The 22,220-nt window shown below is 37.6% G+C and overlaps 1 protein-coding gene across 1 annotated transcript in view; it reads left to right on the top strand.

The window, feature by feature from the left end:
- lrp1bb (low density lipoprotein receptor-related protein 1Bb) overlaps positions 1–22,220 on the top strand; it is a 394,708-nt gene that overhangs the window by 257,312 nt on the left and 115,176 nt on the right. Inside the window, exons 33-41 of the mRNA XM_036139564.1 lie at positions 3,732–3,872; positions 3,969–4,094; positions 4,972–5,103; positions 14,998–15,132; positions 15,780–15,909; positions 17,799–17,925; positions 18,078–18,229; positions 18,794–18,918; positions 19,924–20,295. Coding sequence (XP_035995457.1) covers positions 3,732–3,872; positions 3,969–4,094; positions 4,972–5,103; positions 14,998–15,132; positions 15,780–15,909; positions 17,799–17,925; positions 18,078–18,229; positions 18,794–18,918; positions 19,924–20,295 — 1,440 coding nt within the window. The remainder of the gene's footprint in view (positions 1–3,731; positions 3,873–3,968; positions 4,095–4,971; positions 5,104–14,997; positions 15,133–15,779; positions 15,910–17,798; positions 17,926–18,077; positions 18,230–18,793; positions 18,919–19,923; positions 20,296–22,220) is intronic.

Below are 22,220 nucleotides of genomic sequence, written 5' to 3'. Positions count from 1 at the left end.
CCACCAGCCTGTTGGTAGGTCTAGAGGATTTCAGTTGAAAAAGAAACACTATACACATACATACTGAGTCTACATATGACTTTGCTTCCACTGAACAATTAGGGTCTACTATTGTCATAAATTGGCCACACAGCTTCTCCGCCATAGCAATCTGTCTATTATATTCCATATATCATTGAAGGGCTGATATTGTAGTTCTAGTTTCAATTACATAAATGATTGTGTCCTCAGTGGTGACTAAACTGATACACACTGGGCAGAGCTGTCATTATATGTTGTTTCAGCTGTTTAATACGCATTCATTCAACAGGTGGGCGTTTTTTAGTGAGGTTGATTTAGAACCTGGTTTGCTCATGATATACGATACTTAGATAAATAAGGGAAGTTGTGCATAAATTCCCCCATATAGAGAAGCCTCCAGTATGGAGCAGTAATAATGTCGGTAGTTGCCTTCTCTGAGAAGGATCAAATATTCAGTCCTAATGGGGGTTCTTCTTTTTCACACCGCATAGACACCTTGGCGCTGTCTTTTGCTGGTTACAAAATGGTGTAATTACAGAACTACTGGAAACACAAGGTCAACACATGCGGGTCTTTAGGCTCTGTAATAATTGAATTGCCTTGAGGGCTTCCATTTGGAAGGTGTGAGTGATCCATCAGCCTTGGCTTGTCTTTGATCAAACAAGCCATTGAAGTGGAAATTGAATATGATGTGCCACAAGCGAACAATCACATCTAGCCAGTGGTCTCTGTGGCATCAAATTAACACAAGGTGCAAAACTAATCTCAGCCAGCATGCCCTCTGGAGAAAAATGTTTTGTAAACTGCGTGTAAACTGTCACTGTTCTTCATGTGCACTTGACAGATTTTTTTATTTTTTTTTAATGTGGCCTACATTCCATTTTAAGGATATCATTCATACTCAAGCACTTAATGAAAAAGGGCATTGTTCCTCTAAGTTCTTATGTATCTTTCGGCTTTGTTTTGTAATAAATCAAAAAGAGAGACCTAAATGATAGCTTGCTTTCGAGGGACTGATTGTGTTATCTAAAGAGGAAAGAAATGATGGCAATCTCTATACACCTTAAATCCCTCAACTACAGATATATTCTTCATTTGAATTTGGTCCCAACAATAACCCCTTAAACATATCCCACCACACTCAGTTATGTGCCAAAGAGTGCTCCTAGGCTCGGTTGAATTAGAGGAAAACACAAAATGAAATGTTCTTGTAAATGGCTCTGCATTAAAGAAAGAAGTCATTTCCTGAATGGTTACTGCTTAGCTGAGCAATTTTTCTGCTCCTCATCAAGGTCTCCACAGAAAAGAAGTGATAGCTTGATATTCCAGGGTTGGTTTTTGTGTCTTATTTAGATTTATTCAATTTAACATGGCCCGAGCGCTTCTTTGACACAAATATGTCTTATTTCTTTTTTTAAAAATCTTTTATTTCTTTTTTTGCATTTGGCCATGTAAAATGACCCACAAAGTAGGTCTTTTTTTCTGTTATGTTCCCTCGCAGAAGCATTTATATTTCCTTCATCTGCACCTCTTATAGGCCACATAAATGCCAGCATATAGTAAGAAGGAGCCATCTAACACTGCAGCCCATTGTGTTTCATTTTGAGCATTCCTGTCAGGTCAGATTTGTCCTGAGGAAAAAGGCAGAACTCACTGATGGTGTGATTTTGGTGGTCTCAGTATGCCGGGGGGGGTCAGAGGGCTATTGTGGGTGTGCGTGTTTTATTCAGAGACACACTTATCACCGTTGCTCCTGGTGGCAGAGCTACTTAAGCCCAGAGGGCTTTGTCTTCTGTCACACTGAGGCAGCCAGTGAGAGAAGAGATGTTAAAACATTATGACGCATTACAACTGCAAGTGCATGTTCTCAGTTGCCCTGGTGCTAGTGGCATCTATCTGTAAACATTGGTTGAACATCACTGTCCTGCCCACTTGTCTTTATAAATAAGGCTCTTTTTTTGTTGAGGTTCATAAAAAGCTGATGTAGAGAAAGCTAAACATCAATAGGAGTATGATTCAAAGAAACTGCAAGATGCTCATGTCATCAACAGCTAGCAAGTGAACTGAGCAGGGACAAAATATCCCATACTTTAATCTCAAATCAGATCAGAGAATACATCAATTATTCAATGGCTTTCTGGGATAAGAGCTCTATTCAACTGAAATTTTAGTGCAAGCTGAATCATCACACTTGTACTTGGAATAACTGATGAATGCTGATATTTTTTAACAAAGTGACATTTTGTACCTTTTTTAATAAAGGAATGGTTCTCCCACATACAATCTGAGTCATTTAGGAGAGCCCCAATTTGGTATTATGTTAAAATGAAAGACATTAAAGCTGCAGTGGCTTGCAAAATCATTCACCTCTCTTGGTAGTTTCCATGTTTTGTTGTCTTACAACCTGGAATTAAAAAGAGTGCGCACTTCATTTACAGAGCATGCCTACAACTTTGAATGTTTTCTTGTTTTTGTATTGTGAATCATACAACTAATATGATAAAATAACTATATAAATACTAAATAAAATTTCAGCGTGGAACACCTTTCACCCCTCTTCAAAAGTCAGTATGTTATATAGCCACCATTTGCTGCAATTATAGCTGCAAATGACCATGGTCTCTTCATGAGTTCATTACATCTTGCATCTGGGATTTTTGTCCATTTCTCAAGACGAAACTGCTCCATCTTCTTCATATTCGATGATTTAAGGGTTGTGAACAGCAATGTTCCAGACTAACCGCTGATTCTTAATTGGACTGAAGTCTGGACTTTGACCAGTCAATTCCAACACATTCATTTTGTTCCACTGTGGAAGTATGCTTCCAGTAAAAGTCTTGCTAGAAGCTGAACCAATGTCAAAATTTCAAATCACAGATAGACTGACTCAGGTTTTGCACAAGAATGTTGCTGTATTCAGTGCTACCCCTCAACTCCGACCAGTTTCCCTGTTCCTGCTGCTGGGAAACATCCCCACAATCAAACATCGTGGTTACAGCGTCATGCTGTGTTGTTGAGGTGAATGTGTTGGGTTTGCACCACACATATTGTTTTTTACTCAATGGCCAATAAGTTAAATTGTAGTCTCCTCTGACCATATCACCTTCCTCCATACATTTAGAGAGCTGCCCATATGCCTTTTGACTAACTCAAAGGGTGCCTTCTTATGTTTAACAATGAGTAATGGCTTTTCCCAGGCCACTCTTCCATAAACCCCAGTTCTATGGAGTGTGCAGCTTTTTGTAGTCCCATGGACAGATCCTCCAGTCTCTGCTGTGGAGCTCTACAACTTCTTCAGAACTATGAGAGATATATTGTGCTATCAACACTCAGACTGAAATGCTGTGTAAGCAGAACTGCAGGCCAGCAGTGGTTCCTGAAGTCGCTGGTGGGATGGAATAGATCCTAGAGAAGTTGGAAGCATGACTTTGGCAGAATGACCACAAATTTGGCTGTTTGAAATCACCATTTGAGAAGAAGCAGTGAGACTTTAAGGTAGACAGAAAAAAAATGTGCTATCGAGGCAGGTGACTTCTATTGTAGTATACCAACAAGAGTAGTTGACAGATGAAATGTCATCTCAGACACCTATGATTTAGAAATGAACTTGATATGAACCTGATCTGGACTAGATCAGGTTCATATCAATATTACTTCAGATCTGTAGCGAAAATGTATTATCTTTAATTGGATGACATTGACATTTTCAGGTAACAAACTTTGGTGGGCCGATGATGAATCAGCGCAGCTGGGAACAGTTACCAAAAGAGATGGACGTAATTTTGTAGTTCTAAGAAACAAGACAAGTGGGGTGGTTCACATGAAAGTGTACGACAGGGAGGGTCAGAAAGGTAAGAAGGCATACGCAACGCAATAAATAAAAAACACACATGTATCTACCTATATTATCTTACTGTTTTCTTTTGCTTGTTGTGCTTTTCATTCAGGAAGAAATCCGTGCCAAGTGAACAATGGAGGATGCTCCCAGCTCTGCTTCCCAACCTCCGAGAGCACCCGCAGTTGCTCATGCACTGTGGGATATAATCTACGCAGTGACCGTTCATCTTGTGAGGGTAAGCAATAGTTTAAGGCAGTGGTCCCCAACCTTTTTTGCACCACAGACTCATTTAATGTCAGGCAATTTTATTTCAGGGATTGGTCTTTAAGCTGTAGTGGATAAATATGACAAAATAAAATGATGTGACTGACATTAAAAACGATTATATTTTCTAAATGTAATGACAGAAATGTTCACAATTCTCAACTGTATGAAAAATACAACTCACCATAATGCCAAATCAGTGGTAACCCTGAGCTTGTTTCTCTGCAACGAGAAGGTCCTATCTAGGGGTAACATCCAAAGTGTGTTGCTAGTGTCCTGTGTACTCCATGAACTGTTTTTTTCTCATTGCAACAATCCTTACATACTTTTAAGGCCATCACCGATGTGTAACCTCTCCTAGAGGTTCATGGCAAATATTTTTTTACGGGCAGGCAGAATACATTTTTCAGCAATGGTGAAAGGCTTCGTAGCCTTAGCAATATGGTTAACCACCAAGTATGACTTTATCAGTGCAAATGTGACCGAGACATACATCTTGACATGCATCAAAAGTCAGTCATAGATGGATGTAAGGGACATAATCCAGCCAATTTTTGAAATATAGTATTGTTCAGACTCGGGTAATGAATAAAAAGGAAAATATCCTACATACATTATTTCAATATTTAAGTTATTTATTCCTTCTGTGTGGCCTGGTATCAAGTGGCCCACGGATCGGTACTGGTAATTGGCCCGGGGCTGGAGACCATTGATTTAAGGTATTCATTACCTTGAGTATAAGATGCCACATCTATTGAAAAATTCTGGACTATAAAATGTGTTCCTCATAATGATTTATCCACGATGGCTGATAAAGGATTGTAACATTTCCTCCTCTCATTCATTAGGTGTTGACTCTTTCTTACTGTATTCCATCCATGAGGGAATCCGTGGAATTGCTCTAGACCCAAATGACAACAGTGAAGCTCTCATGCCTATCACAGGAACTCTGTTTGCTGTGGGAGTTGACTTTCATGCAGGTATGATTTGAATTACAATACCGTTTTTGGATTTATATCTTGCACATTTTTTTTTTCAAGATCCGTTAGTTTTAGGTTTCCACATATAAGAACTTTATATATACCTTTTAAATTATGTCCAGATTACTCCAGATGGGGAGATTGTCATTTGCAGTGAACACTATAAACTAAATAAAAGTCAGGAGCAACACTGATTTCAAAGAGCAGTTCTGTAAAAATGAAAGGACACAAATTGATTTGTTTGGATTTAAGAAAATATTTAAAAATTCCAGGTTGAACAGCAACTGTGGTTCTGAAACTGTGGCCCACATGGCGCAACAAATCCTTTTTTTAACCAATGCATTAAATGTAAGAGAGTTCACAGACTGTGTTTAAATAATATGTATTAAGTGTTAATACCTCTAGTCCTTTCTTACAGGTTAAATACTTAGGGATTTTGTACCAGAGTTGATTCATTTAATCCAGAAGCCAAAGAAGGGCCATGGCTCGACCCTATATAGCACTCCAAAAATCAGGCAGTATTTTCAGCTCCGTGATGTTTCATGGTTTGTGCAACCTGCATACAATAAGGCCTAAAAAGTTTTAAAGACATCACAAAACATTTATTTTCTACTTTAGTTGAAAAAATATAGTAGAAATTCCTGGAAAAAAATACATTTAAATCTGGAAAAGAAATGTAAGCCTATGACATCAAAAATACACTGGAACCTTTTTTTTCTTAAAGTAAAAGGTCTAGCTAATGGACAGATGCTAGAATAATAACTGTAAGATAGTTAATATAGATCATTGCTATACAAAGAGCTGGCAAAACTTTTGAGTAGTAATGTTCTTGGATTTGACTGTTTATTGATTTGACTTAATCCAGGTAAAAATACAGCCTTTCAATAGTAATTGCAATATTGTTGGAATGAAGCAGTTGGTTTCTCTAAATGAATGCTTCAAACAAGATACAAGACTATCTAAAGTTGTACATTGTAATGGTGAAACTGGTGAGGTTACACTCTTCTAGTCTCTAAAAGCACTTGGATTTTATTGGTGGAGAGAGTAATGGAATATCATCCAAATGCTAACATAACACATACAAAGCTATCTTCTCCTTGGAAACAAGCAGATGGGCTGTCCACCCACATCATGTCAGCTATTGCTCAGCTAATTACTGTAACCACAATCATCTTAACTCAAAATGGTTGCTTGCTAAACACATTTCTTGTGCTAATAAACTTGGCCCTTGACTTTAGCAGGTGGAAGGAACAATCAATGCCATAGAAACATGCAATTAGAGAGTTAACCAATATGGAGACATGTCAGCAATCTTGTAAAACAGGGGTAAGTGTTTGCTACTAAAGTACTTAGCTTTAGTCAGCCGGCAATTTGGCAGGCTGCAGATTTTCAGTGAAGTTTGGTAATATGTGTTGTTGACACACATTTTAACATATTAATAATGGTGTTAACACTTAAAGGAGCTAGCTATAAGATATTTACTTGTGAAATCATCCTAAATCATGCTTGTTTGTCACCTGGGATGGAAGTAGCATTCCCTATAAACAATCAGTCCACTACATCAACAATGTCTGAGTCACGTTTTTCTTCTTTCAAACCTAGAGGTACGGTCCAGACCTACTTTGGTTCGGAGTGTTTCCCGTGTTTACTTCCTGGTTCGTCAGCCAATCTTATGAGATTTTCCAGGGTTCCCAAAACCCGGTTGTTAAGTCTGATGTCACATGTGAACATCCGGTTTCCGCATCAGCTGTACAAAAACCTGTGGTTTATGCTAAGGGTTAATTCTCAAACTTGTATTTATGCTTTACAATATCAAATGTTAACATTGAATGTACTGTAGTTAGCATATGCGAGAGGTTAGTTTAATGCTAACGTGGCGAGTTCACTGAGCTATATAATACACTGGAGTGCTAATCACCGTCTGTTTGAACGAGTCGCTTTGAAGCCACCAGCCGCCATATTGGTACTCCCTATTTCCCCCCAGTAACTATGGAATATGTGCGCTACAGCATCGAATAACGAGGATTTTCTCATGTTCAGGGGGGGCTTAAGAATTTTAAAATGTCAAATGCCATATACTTTTATGTTATGTTCTAAAAATATCAAGTACTGAGAAAGTCATGTGCCAAAATATTTTGCATTTTATTAATTTAAATATATATGTTTAAAATTTATAAATATATAAATAACAATATACAAAAACATATATTTACATATGTGTATACATATATATACATATATACATATACACGTACTTATATATACATTTATATATATTTAATATGAATAACATGTAAAATATTTCAGCACCTAATTTCCTATTACTTGATAGTGTTAGTACATCCACTGACTGTAGAATTACCTGTGAAACGTTTTCACTCAGCCAGAAAACTGCTTGTTGTTGCAACCAAATCCTGTGGGATTCAGTGAGAGTAGGGAGGAACAAGATGGCGGCCAGTGACTTCAGTTTTTCGGCAAAATCAGCACTCCAGTGTATTATATAGCTCAGTGGGCGAGTTAGCAAAATCACAACATTTTAATAATTTCCTGTAATTTCTCTTATCTACTGCAGCCATCTCTTCTCCTTCTCATTGCACGGAAAACAATAAAATGACAGAGTTGTTTTTATGTCTCTGATCTATTAAGACAGCACGGAACATAGCACAGCAGCATATTGAATAACAGATTCAGCCGGCTTGGACCTGTAAGCGGCGGTAGATACGTCAAGGCTTAACAGAGCCACAGAGTGCAGCATTTGGTATTTTATCTTGGCAAAAGAGCAGCAGTCTGCTAACATGGAAGCCAGTAAGAAAATCAGACCAGAAATAGAACAGAATACAACATCACATACCTGTCCTGTGGAAGTAAAAATTCAGAACGGGTTCACACCGTTTAAAAACAGCTTATTAGATTGTTGTGATTGGCTAACTGTTGTACTGATTTGAGCCACAAAGAGTAAGTATTACTTATAGCTCCTTTAATTATTGTTTTTAGGGCTTTAACTCTAACCTTAGTTTTGATGATAGCTTTTCACAACATGTTTTAATTAGTTAATGACTAAACATGGAACTGTAACAGAGTGGTATAAATCATGGAAGTGTTTTATAAATGTTATAAAGGGTTAAGTTTCAATATAACATGCTTTTACAAAATAATCCTGCTCTTTTAATATTTATTTCATATTTTAACCACACACTAGTTCAAACACAAATCTTAAAAGTGTGATAAGCACTTGTTTTTGGACCCCTTTACTTTGATACCCCAAAACTAAATTCAGTGTAACCACTTGCTTTTGGATGTTACCTTATTAGTAAATAGAGTTTGTAATCAGTACAAGTACAGCTGTTCTATGGAGGTCTCTGAAGTTTGTTAGAGAACATTACTGACCAAACATTATAATGAAAACCAGGATATACATCAAAGAGGTCAGGTTTAAGGTTTTAAAACAACATGCATAGCTTTCAACACACAACTCGTTATTCCATTATCTGAAAATAAAACGTTTTGGACAACTTAAATTGTGAATTGGCCCTATATGAATAAAATTTTATTGAATTCAATTTAAACCTACTGGGACATGACTTTTCACCCAAGCTAACAGGTTGTGTAAAGAGAATAAAATCAGAGAATCTTGGGAGAAGCTGCAGAGGTCCCCTGCTTCAGGGGGAGAATCGATGGCAAATATTAGGCTATGTTTACACTGCGGGGAAATGTGGCCCAAATCTGATGTTTTTGCCCATTTGCAACTCATATCCACCATTTTTCTAGCAGTGTGAATGGCCCAATTCCGATTTTTTTCACCCCTAAAAAAAATCAGATTTCTACCACTTCCATATGTTGTACTAATTTGCATACATATCAGATATTTTTTAAGTTATCCACAGTCTAAATAGTCATGTCGCATTTTATCCATCTTTCACATCACTGTCCTGGCTCCAACAGCACAGCCACACACAGTAGTAGCAGTTAGCACTCTTTTCCTGCTTTCATTGCATACGGACACTTTTCTGCACCTCTCTTCCTCCCTGGACCTCTCCTGCTTGTTCTCTCTGTCTGTATGTCGCTGTGTAACCCTCACAGAGCCTTTGTCTGCAAATCATCCGTATCGAAAATTATGGATCTGATCGGCTGGTCACTCAATGCAATCGATCAAATTTCTCAACAAGAAGACCAGGCGCGGGGGAGCCGAGCTGTCCTGCTGGATACATCATGAATTCCTGGGGAGCATGGAAGATGATGTGCTTGTCTATGTTTCCATTGAGGATGTGGTAGATGCTTACATAGTAGGATTTATGACAACAGGATTTATGCTTATTGGAGCTGGCGGTTACCTGATATATTGGCAAATACTGAAGAGCAGCAGTTTTGGCCTTGGTAAGGCTGCCGGGAGTGTTTGAGAGGTTGAACCAGGCTGTGATTGCCCAGACTCAGTTGCTTTGTGAACAAAACTGCAAGCTGGATGTGATGCTTGCACATCATCACATGCTGGCAGTGGTTTAAACTAAAAGGTGGAATGGAAAGATAAGTTTCCAGCTCGATTTACGGCAAAAAGTCCAACAAATTCAGCTCTTCGGGACTTGCAATGAAGATGGACCAGGAATTTGTGTCAGGCTGACACAAATTCCACAGTCAGCCTGACACAAAAACAATCTCCTTGTTATTGAATCCAGCCCCCTGATGGCTAGCCTTATCTCAAAGTCTCCTGGATGTTATGCAAACAAGACCCAGTTATGACACCTGTGAACTCGACCAGGCCCATCTTGAACTGCTGATAACATACCATCTAAGACTATGGCTGGAGGGTGGTCAGCTGGAGAATCATGGGCCCATACTGACTGATGCACACATACACACACACAGACATGGTGATAAATACCCCCCCTCCCCTCCCCGTGACTCACTGCATTGGCTGTGCCCGTTTGTTTTTCCCCTTGGGTCAAGAACTTCGGTTGGATACGCGCATACGTGCTGCTTACTTGGGGTATTGGACTTGGATGGTAATAGTAGCACGAACAGCCACTTAAAAAAAAAAAAAAAAATCGGGAAACAATCAGAATTGGGCATCTAGACCTGCAGTGTGAATGTAGCCTTAGTTGTACAGTCCACATTATGACCTTAATGGAAGAATTCCAAAAAGAAAGCTATTCTTGAAAGAACAGTCTAAGAAGTCTAGTATATGGTTTGTTTGCCACAAGCCATACAGGAGACACAGCAACCATATAGAAGAATATGCTCTGGTCAGATGAGAGCAATATTTAACTTTTCAGCTGACATGCTAAACACTATGTGTGGTGAGACACTAACACCGCATCTCATCCTGACCACTCTATCGACACAGTGAAACATGGTGCTGGAAACATCATGCTTTTCTTTAACAGCGACAGGGAAGGTAATGAGAGTAGACAAGAAGATAGATGGAGCTAAATACAGAGCAATGCAGGAAGCAAAGCACTTAACCTAACCGGTGGGACAGCTACCCAAATCCAACAGCCCGAGTGACCATAGAATGGTTTGGATCAAAGCCCTGCCAAGTCAATGTTAAGTCTTAAATCCAGTTGAGGGTTTGTGGTAACAGTTGAAAAAAGCTGTTCTCATATGTTCTCTGTCCAATAGGACTGAGCTTGACTTGTTATGAGAAAGAGTTTTAGTCTCCTGATGTGCAAATCTGACAGAAACAAACCCCAAAATACATTTTTATATACTACGTATTACCTTCATTTCATTTCACATTTCTAAACTAATTTGAGTTTGTCTATTAGGTAAAACAACAATAGACTGATATGAAGTTTGTGGTTGTGAAGAGACTAAATGTGAAACATTTTAAATAGTCTTAATGCTTTTGCGAAACATTGTAAGTTAGAACCTTTACCGAGAATATATGGGAAAACAAGACTGTTCGTGTCCAAGACTATTTTAATTTAGTGTTGCATTAACCTACGTTGTAGTGGAGAGAAAACATTTGTTACAGAGTCACAAAAACTGGCAGAAAAAAACAAATAAAAAACTGTCAATGTTTGCTCTTTCTGGGCTTTTCTATGTCTGATACCTCATAATGCAATCATTTTGGATTTGCCTGCAAAAACTTCAGAGGGATATCCCACTTTCATATCATGGTAGCTAGGCTTAGACACAGTAATCCTATTCTGCTTTGAAATAATGATGTAAAGACATTCCATTAAGACCTCAGGGAATCTTTAAAACATGTGAAACTGGCATAATATTTTTGCATTGTCTATGCTACTGTAGCATTGCATAGATTTAAAGGATCGACAACGATATGCGGTGGCTTGATAGGGTGAGTTTGAAATTTGATAATACCTTGCTTTGTCAGAGTAAACGGAGAAACATTAAAATGGCATTTTCGGCTAAATGCCACTTAAACAATGCCTGAAAGGATTTAAGAAAGCTGATTTGAGGCAATAGCGGATATACACAATAAAACAGATACCACCTCAGACAACTATTTGAAAACCCTGCTTTTCTGTCTCATTTTAAAGTGATTTATAAATTACTGACCTAGTGCAGATTAAACATTTTTTTTATTACTCATTTGTCAGTTTTAGCCTTTTTTTCGCCCATCAATTTATATATTTTTAGTGGTTACTGTCCAGCACTTTTTAAGGTCTGTAAAACACTAAAGCAAATAACTATTAACACCAATTGATCTTTAGTTTTTGCATTGCACCCTCTGTCCATGCCTCCCTGCTTGGGGATATACATTTTTAATGACATTAACCGTCACCCTGTACATTTAAAAAGTTATGATTCTTAACTATTATTTTTTATCTCTTTTTTTCAAATACAGATACGCTTATGCATCAAAGCAGAGAGAGGCAATATTTTTAGATTGGATAGTGAATCCCAAAGTAAATTTTATCCTTCTTTCAGTTGGATATATTAAAGAGAGGCTGACTTTGGCTTTATACTGCCAAAAGAGGGACAGGGACACGAATGTGCATTGCTCCTAAAAAGTTCATTTTGCAATTTATAATTATAAGAAAAGAAATTAAAAGTTAGCAGATATGATTTAAATGCAACTGCCTGAAACCCAATTAAGGAAAATTATTTCCAGTTCAGTTCACTGATATTGCAATCCATTTCAACTGTCAGATTTACTGCAGTGACACTGAATACAAAAAAACCTCTTCCTTTATCACATTACAAATCCTACCTTCCAAATATTAAAAGCTGTAAGTAACAGAAGTAATTTATTATATCAGACTTCAGCATTTATTCCAACACTAGTATATAAGCCGTTACATCGCTATGTAGCTGAAAGAGCAATAAGTTTACATTTAAGGTGAATGTCATGAATTACATCAAACTCAATTTCATCAAACCACTAAAATAATTTTGTTTTGAAGACTTTTCAAGATCCCATATTGTATCAGCTGAAGGTGTCATTATGCTGCCTGGGTTGTCCTCTCTTACCTCTGTGCTTTCACACGTGCTAATAATTATGGTTTCATGCTGACAAATACTCTGAATATATTTTGCTGCTGAAGAAAATTAAATCTGTTCAAAAGACATTGAATGCTCACACAGCTACTCGCACTATAGCATTCAAACAGTAAACATTTTTAAAAATATATTTTTTATGAGAGTAGTGTGGATAATTTGGTAGTATAGGGTGATTTCCTGTATATTGTAGAGTTTCCATAAAGTTTAATATATGATGGTGGGGAAGGGGTTCACTTTATTAAAGAAGTCACTGAAAAAACAAGCATATATAGGCACATAATATAACTCTATTGTTTCTTGACATTTCCACAAAAACTGGTACTTAGATGCCCAGAATGCAATTATGTAAAAAAAAAAATAAATAAATAAATAAATAAATAATAATCACAATATTTAAGTTTTAAAGTTCATAGTTTAAAAAAAATATGAAGTATATTTATTTTTCACAGCCCTCCTGGCTCTCTGATTCTGTGTTTAGCTGTGTCTCTTTCCCTGATGAAGTCATTTGCTGAGCTATTGCTACCATTATATCTGTGCACACCCGTTGGTGTAACCCTGGCCAAGGTAATATGTGCTTGGCTGTTTCTCTTGTGATGAACTGTTTGAATGAGCTATTGCTGCCAATAACTTTTCCTACTCTGTATTTCTTTTTATTTAAGAACCGCCAGACCAGTACTTGTGTTTTTAGCTGTGTCTCTTTCTTTGTCAAGATAACTGATAAAGCTATTGATCCCATCAGCTTTGTGTATTCATTGTTTATTTTTATTTTAATTTCCATAGTAAGTATTTACTACAAGTATTTCTGTGTCTCCTTCCTGTCCTTCTACCCTAGAATTAGGACTGAATTTGACTCTTTGTACGGGGATGTATATCTGAATGGATTGTACTAAAATTAATCAGTTTTTTTTATCTTAATTGAATTTGCACCAAATTAAATTCTACATAATTGGGTATGAACTGTATCATATCCTCTTGTAAAGGGCTTAAAGACTATTTTTGTAAACTGTCTCCATTCTAATAAGCTGGACTGAAACTGAACAGCTAGTCATAAGAACCAATGGAAACTTTGGCTTCTGAACAGTTTGATATGTTCTTTTTCAATTCCTCAAATGTGGACTTTTCTTTGCTGTTTGTACCATATCAACATAATCCAATGAGTGGATCCTATAATTGTTAAAGCCCAGTTTAAGCTCAAACTGTTTGCATGGCAAACAGAGGTTGGGAAGTGGAAATGTACAATAATTCTACTTTGGTTAAGAGTCAAGTTGAAAGGCACGGTAAATTTATTTTACATAGTGGCCCGTTGGTTTTATACTTTCAGAAAAAAAAGGTGAAGTTCAAGAAAAGCAAAGAACGTTGAATTACCTATTACACAAATAGGAGTAATATAGCATCATACTCAAAATAAAATAAAAAGCTTCAAATAAAATTATTTATAAGGGACTTTGAAGGTCAGTAGTCCTCTTGAAGTGTGACTGCAGCTTTTGGAAAAGAAATGAGCTGAGTCCAAAATTAGACAAGTACAAAATTCAATGATTGTCACAGCCTTTCATTCTTTGGGCAAGTGAACATGCAAATGTAGCGCTAAGCCCCATCCAGGATCAGCACCTGACAGCATGCACATTTCATTTACATATCGTTATGGAAGCCAGGTTGCCAGAGCAGAACAGATGAAAGCCCCACAGCTGTATTCTGTCATATGTCATCTTGGTGTTAACAGAGTGTGAAGGCAGGAGGAACAAGATGGTGCAATTAAATGTCTGACGCTATGTAAGCTCTTAACAACCTGTGGAGAGTCAGAGTTAGAGGCTGCACTGCAAATACAGTATATAGAGTGTTTACAAAGACACTGTTAGTGTAACTAAAGCCATGTTCTGCACACAGGAGTATGCATTCCTGCAAAATACAAGCGGATGAATTACTTACATTATAGCTGTGATTTCAGCAATATTACCTCTAAATGTGAATCCAATATGTTCAATGGTTTTATGACACACAATCATATTTTCAAGTATTTCAGTTCCAATAAATTAAATTTTCTATTGGTCTTATGTAATTCTCGAATTGGATAAGAAACTTGGTTTTTTTATCAGCTGCATGGCATACTTCTCAAAATGAACAGAAATATATCGGCATGTGTGTTATAAATCTAGGTGATGTAATTTTCTTCTCAATTACTGAAATTAATTAACTTTTCGGTTTTCATTGTCCTTGAGCTGTACCTGTATACTCGGGTGTCATATTTTCTGTCTATGTACTTTATGTCAAAGCGCTGTTCCTGAATTGAGGTCCTTGATAGCGCCACATGACATTTGGTGAAACTGACAGTGCTGAAGTGAAATGTCGCATTGTCTGAAAATGTAACTACATCCATGGCAGCAGCATTCATCATCTCATTATCTCCTGTCATTAATGGTATGGTGTAATTTCCAGGAAATGACACTGTGTACTGGACAGATATGGGGCTGAACAGAATATCCCGCGCCAAACGTGATCAGACCTGGCGTGAAGACATCATTACTACTGGCATCAGTCGAGTGGAAGGCATCGCTGTTGACTGGATCGCTGGTCAGTATAGTGTCTCCCCAGGCCATGGAGTCTCTATTACTACAGGCTGTCAGCTTGCTATTGATAGTGGAAACTGTTCAGTTTGTGTAGTTATGGCAGGGAGTAAAGGCCTAGGTTTGATGTTGATTATCAATAAAAAAAATGTTGCCTTTCAGCAAACAGTAAAATAATTCATTGGGCGACTACAAATGCAACATAACTTGATGAACTGCATCTGGAAGTTGATTAAAACGTGTTATGTTTACTGGAGGAAGTACCTAGACAGAGACTAGATGTGGTGGAAAAATGTAAGTATCTGGGTGTAGTCTTAGACTCCCATCTCACGTTTACAGAACATGTTAAACAAATTCTTATAATATTAAGTTTGACCTGGAGAGTTTCCATTATGTAAGACCTTTTGTTATTACCCCAGTCTGTAAAATATGTTATGCATGCAATGATGTTTTCACACATAACTTAGATTGTTACAACTTGGTCACAAACTACAATAAGTAAATTAAACTCCAGTGCATATATGTTCAAAACATACAAAGACCTGTTTTGTTGCCTTTGTAGTAATAGATTAGAATTTTTAAAAATCCTAATATTTTTATGGACTTTTTTTCATTGTGTAAAAACCTTGCTCTTGTAATATTTTGTCTATACAGGTAACCTGTACTGGACAGATCATGGTTTCAATCTAATAGAAATCTCCCGCCTCAATGGTGCATATCGTTCAGTGGTGATATCTGAAGGGCTTGATCAGCCAAGAGCTATTGCTGTCCATCCACAAAAAGGGTAAGGAATGTCTCTGTGATTTACAGATTTTGTTTTCAAGCTTTGTTGTGCAATATTGTATAATCAGTAAGATATATTAGTTTATCAAAAATAACGCTTTTCTGCATGTTTTTTTTTATAAGAAAATATAGTAAATCATTTAACTTACTGAGAATTCCTGGTTTGGCACCAGACCTTGTCTGAGCACTTGGGCAGTTTCATTTTTTGTTTACCTGTTTATTGATGCAACTATTCAGTCAGCCAATTACTTGGCAGCTTTGGTGTGCATTAGACCATGCACATACAGCTTCTGTCAGTGTAAGCATCAAACAAAAGCATTGAGGAAACATTTATTATTTGTGATTCATGCCATACTGGATTGGTTGAGAATTCATAAATCTGTCTAAAAAATATGCTGGCATTTCCACACAAATTACCCAATGGAGAAACATGTTTGAGTATTCGGAGGTGAATGCAGACACATCCAGAGCAGATTATTTATGTATAGTTACCCAGGTTATAAAAATAAAAGCTCCATTCCTCACAAGCTTGTAGCTAAAGTGTGATATTTGCATAACTGGTCAGTCAATTACTGGGAAGATGTTTAGTTATCTGACATTTATTTGAATGATATTTTACTTCAATAATAAATCTCTAAGCCGTCGTATAAATCACTTCTGTCATTTGGCAGCTTAATTTTAGTATATAGTCGATGTACAACTTCAAAACTATCTCTGCTTGTTCATAAATCCCCATGTCCCATGTGGATGTGAGCTTTCATAAATTTAGCTGGTTTCAGAGAACCAAAGGGAATGTGGAATGAAACTAAACATGGTCAGCATATACTCACTACCCTCTTGATTAGATACATAATGACATTACATTTACATTCAGAACTGCCTTAAATCTGTTTGGTGGATTAAACAAGATTACAGGGATGGTGGAAACTGTTCTCTTTTTTTATATTAATTTGATAACATCACACAGTTTCTACAGATTTGTCTGCATTTGCCTGTTTGTTCCCCATTCTGGTACTTGGTTAGAACTTCAGTTTTCTTTACCACATCTATGTACCCAAATACATCTGTTTAATGCCTGTGCAAATTCTCAGCTATCTGTTCAATATGTTGTAATATGATGAGTGACTAATTGTTTTAAGTGTATTTTAGCACAGCTTAACTGGACACATCCATTGAGTATCAACATTGAAAATGTATGCGTCTCAAATGGCACACCTTGGCACTTGCCATTTGTTTTTGCCTTACATCCCACTGCTGCCTGGTTGCACTGACTGTCTGACACTGACATATCCACTCACTCCGGGGGCAAAGTTGGCTAAGACTTACATAAGCTTACCATGACAGCAGTGGCAATTATTTTTTTTGGTGGCCTTAAGGGCTAACAGTTACATGCTAACTTCCATCCCCCCAACCCGCAATCTCTGACATCCTAATTTGAGGTGTTCTAAAATGTGTTTTGTCCAACCTAATGTCAAAACTAATTCAATGAATTAGTCTGGGTGTTGCTGAACATGGAATCTAGGCCGAAAGCAGCTTCTGCAGTCTAAGACATATTTTCATAGCTCTCATTACTTTCTACTAGACAACCCATATTGAGAGCTTTCTAAATTGCAACTGTTGTCAGCAGTGAATCTGGTGTCCTTGCTTTACTGTCTGATAATTTAGCAAGTCTTATTTTATCCAGAAATTGGTCAATGTAATTATCTGATGGGTCTAACTGTGATGTGTATAAAAAAAGGCAACCCATATTGGCAATAATCAATGTCTAGAGTCCGGTAATCTGTTCAGTCTCATTGCACTTTATGTCCAATGTCTGTTTTCTTATTGTCTTATCCTGCAAGTTAAGTGAATAAATGTCACTTTTAATGTGGGTCCAAATATGCTTGACAGTTACCTCTTCTGGACTGAATGGGGGCAGAACCCCTGCATTGGCCGTTCTCGTCTGGATGGTTCAGACCAAGTTACCCTGGTTAATTCAGGCATCGTATGGCCCAATGGAATTTCCATAGACTTTGAGGTACAGTCAAAAACACATGCCCAAACATTGTCTTCAACCTGATATATTGCCATATTCCATACCTCCTCTTTCATCATTCGGCGTTGTGTCTGAAATATTAATGTGCCTAAGAGCCTGGGTCTTTGATATGCATTTTTGAATTTACCTTCCAGGAAAACACATTATATTGGTGCGACGCGCGCACAGATAAGATCGAGAGGATCAACCTTGAAACAGGTGAGAGCCGGGAGATTGTACTGTCAGCGGCCAACGTAGACCTTTTCTCAGTGGCTGTGTTTGGCCCTTACATCTACTGGTCTGACAGGTAATTTATTATTTTCCTAAATACACTCAAATGCACTGGCCTGCAAGGCCCTGTATGGTAACTTTAAATCAACCTAAGCTGACAACCATCTCGTGTGAAAATATTAAAATAAGCAGTTGTTCTTGGAAAAAGTCAAAGCCTATTTTTGTGAATGCAGACAGAACACTCTGTCACCTGCATCCTCTGTCCTTCTTTATCTCAGGCATAATGGCTTATGTGGCCATATGTGTTTATTCGCATGACTGATGCTTAAACTAGTGGTAAATATTTTGATTAAGTAGTTATTTACTTATTTCTAATGTTTTGTGAAACCAACCTGCAAACCTGCTCTATCCAGTTGAAGAAAGTTTTTAATAAGTCTTTAAAATCTGAATTTGAATTAGAAGTTGATGACTGCAGTTTATTTTTTAATCGGTTATGTCAAAAAATAATAATAATTGAAGTATATTTGTCCAACTTCTAACTCTTTACCTTGCCTCAACCAAAACCTAGACTACAGTATGGTATCATTTCCTAAATACATATTTGTAACCTGTTGATTTTTTTGCTCTTAATGTGATTCAGAGCCCACTCCAATGGCTCAATTCGACGTGCTTTTAAGACGGACACAAATGAGGCTGTAACCATGAGGAGTGGCCTAGGTGTCAACTTGAAAGATGTAACAGTTTTCAACAGAGATAGGGAAAAAGGTAAGGATTGAAATTTACAATGTATTTCATTTAGCATATTTAGACACATTTTGTCACCTTACACCAACAAATGAAAATGTCTTTAATTGGAATTTTATGTGATAGACCAACACCAAGTTGCCCATTATTGTAGAGTGGAAGGGCAATGATTTTTGTTGTTTTTTCCAATATTCTACACATCAGTGTAAAATATGTATATTTAGTTGACTTTACTCTAGCAATCCTAAATAAAGTACAGTGCAAGCAATCGCTTTAAGAATTTACCAGACTAGTAAAAATAGACCACTTCTGTATAAATTAAGCCCACAATAAAGAAGTGTTCTGTGAAGACCTCTGACATTTTGCAGGCACCACATCGAGGCACCAGGCTCAGAGATAAGACTGGGGATGTATAAAGCAGTGTTAAGTTATAAAACGGGATCCGAAACTTCCAACATCCGATAGTGTACTTTTCAGACCATCATTTAAAAATGGAATAATTATGGCCTTGTTGAAAACCTAACAAATCTTGACTGTTTGTCAAAACTGAGAAGCTTAACAATGAAGTTTCAATTACAGAAACAGCCAAGAGTCCTATTGTGTTGTAGATCTTTTATAACTGGAGGAGCTGCAGAGATCCTCAGCTAAGATGGGAAAATCTGTTGACACCACAAATAATAATAGTGTGCTTCTTGGAAGAGTGGCAAGATACATACCCCAAAAGACGTTAACTACAGTAAAAGGAAATTCTTTAATGGATTGAGTTTGGTGGCTGAATAAAAATCCAAGCCACACTTACTTTATTTTGGCCTATCACAGAAATTCCTAGTTATATACATTAATTTTAGAAGTTGTAATATGACAAAATGTGATAAAGTTCCGTAAGTTTGAATTCAATATCAAGGTTCTGTACATGTGATAGTTGTTGCTTTCCATCTGTCATGTATAGCAGGGACAAATTAAAGCTGACTGCACAAAGCAGGTAATAAGTCAAGCTGATAACTGAACATGTGTTGTGTTTTGAAGGCACCAACCCCTGTGCCAGGAGCAATGGAGGCTGCCAGCAGTTGTGCTTTCACCTGGGAAGTGGTCGCCGAACCTGCTCCTGCGCCCACGGTCGCTTGGCAGATGACGGTTTTGCCTGCGAGCGCTATGAAGGTTATTTACTCTTCTCGGAAAGGACTATCCTGAAAAGCATCCACCTCTCGGATGAAAATGACCTCAACTCTCCAGTTCAGCCACTTGAAAATCCAGCTTTTTTCAAGAACATTGTGGCTCTGGCCTTTGACTACAGTCTGAGCAAATCTGGGACCAACCGCATCTTTTTTAGTGATGCGCATTATGGAAATATACAGATTATTAACGATGACTGGACTGGACGATATATCATTGCTGAAAGTAAGTGGATTTAATTCTGGCAAAATATATTTTCCACTTTTCCCTAACTGCACACACGCTCTTATATGTGCTTACATTTTGAAACTATTACTTTAGGGTACTCATGTGCAACATCCCATAATGTCAGGTGGTTTGCAATATGTTTAATGCACTGTCTACACCTTTATTGACACACCAAGTCAAGATACAATATTATATTTTATTAGCAGGGCATAATCTCTCACAGATGTATATGTCCCAAAAATGTTTTAATTGGAGCACATTTTGATTCCATGCATTAAGTTCATTCATCAGTGTTTTTAAAAACAGTTTCAATATCAATGGGATACAAATAGGACAAAACATAGAGACTTTTAGCCAGTGGATACTTTACTGGATATGGACCCAGGTTTATGTTGCCTCCACACACAGAGAGCAGGATGGTAAGGGAGGTAGAAAATATCCTACCTTGTGTCTATTTGAAAACTGCAGCAAACAGTGGTATCCTAGTGTCGCTAAGTCTTCTGCAGACTTAGTGACACAAATGGTGCGTTCACACCGAATACGTTTGCGGTGCTACATTTGTGTGCTTTCCCTTGCCTGACATATCGCCAGCAATTCGCTTAGTGGGCGACAAGCCAGAAATACAGTAGTACAATGGCGCTATCTAGTGAGGACTTCACGTTAAAGTTTTACCTGCCACTCCAGTCTCCTCACTTACTCTTCTCCAGGCTTGGTCATTCCTGGACTTGTCTCGGTAGCAATAATTGGTTCAGTCATACAACTCAGGCCGACCGCAGATCGCTACTATCAGCTTTTCTTCCATGTTGAATAAGAACAGCTGCAGTCCTTCACCCCACTTCACAGCCACGTCCAGTTCCTGATTGGTTGTCGCTATGCGACAAGACAAAAGAGTTTGGATTTTTCAACTCCAGCAACTGTTTCTTCAAACCCATTACAGGTGTTGCGTCGCTGTGGCTTCGCTTTAATTACCATAATTGTGCCTGTGGCATCACAAGAGGCACGTCTGTTGCATCGCTTTGCGTCGCATCGCTCCTGTGTTGCACCTGTGCAAAGAGATAACATGCTAATCGGTCACTCCGGTTGGTGAAAACGCGTTCGGTGTGAACGTACCACAAGACACTGTAGACACTTTAACTGAAACTGTAAGCTTTGGTCATATGAGACAACAGTTCAGATAAGATAAGATAAGATAAGATAAGATAAGATAGTCTTTATTGATCTCACATGGAGAAATTCACTCGTCACATCGGCTCATACAAGAAGGTGCAGAGTAGGGAAGGTGCATTCAGTTATATACAGTGAATCTTCATATATACAATGGATCAAAAAGAATACCAAAAAATACAAAAAAGGAAATGGGAATGGGCATATGGTGTCTTATTTACATTCATAGTGGTCTATATATATTATACTTATATACACATATCTATGCACCTACATACATACGTACCTACGCGTATATATGTGCATATACATTGTATACATTTGTACATACATACATACCTGTGTACTGACATATGTTCAGGTGTTGATAGCAGCAGAAGTCACTACATCAGGATTATTGCACGGGTTGTGGCCCAGTGTTTTAATTAGATTATTGCACATTAGTTATTGCACATTACTTATTACAGTTATGGTCACAGTTACGCAATGTCACAGTTCACAATGTCATTTAAAAGTAACAGTCCTACATGGCTGTATGCATTTGACGCTGTATTATGCAAAGTTGGATCACCACATTTTCCAGACTCCCACAGGTTTTTTTGAACATGAAAAAAATTCCACCATATGTGTGAAAGTGCTGTTCCGCTGGAAAAAAAGGAGTCAAACAAGTTATTGATAGGAGGAGCATTGATAATTGGTAAATGCAAAGTGAATGCACTTAAATTAAAATTTGCTTCTTACAAAAATATTCTGTGTGA

Source organism: Fundulus heteroclitus, chromosome 7, assembly GCF_011125445.2.
Source record: "Fundulus heteroclitus isolate FHET01 chromosome 7, MU-UCD_Fhet_4.1, whole genome shotgun sequence".
Classification (NCBI taxonomy): Eukaryota; Metazoa; Chordata; class Actinopteri; order Cyprinodontiformes; family Fundulidae; genus Fundulus; species Fundulus heteroclitus.
Note: the sequence above shows the minus strand (reverse complement) of the source record. Positions and strands in the feature narration are given on the sequence as shown.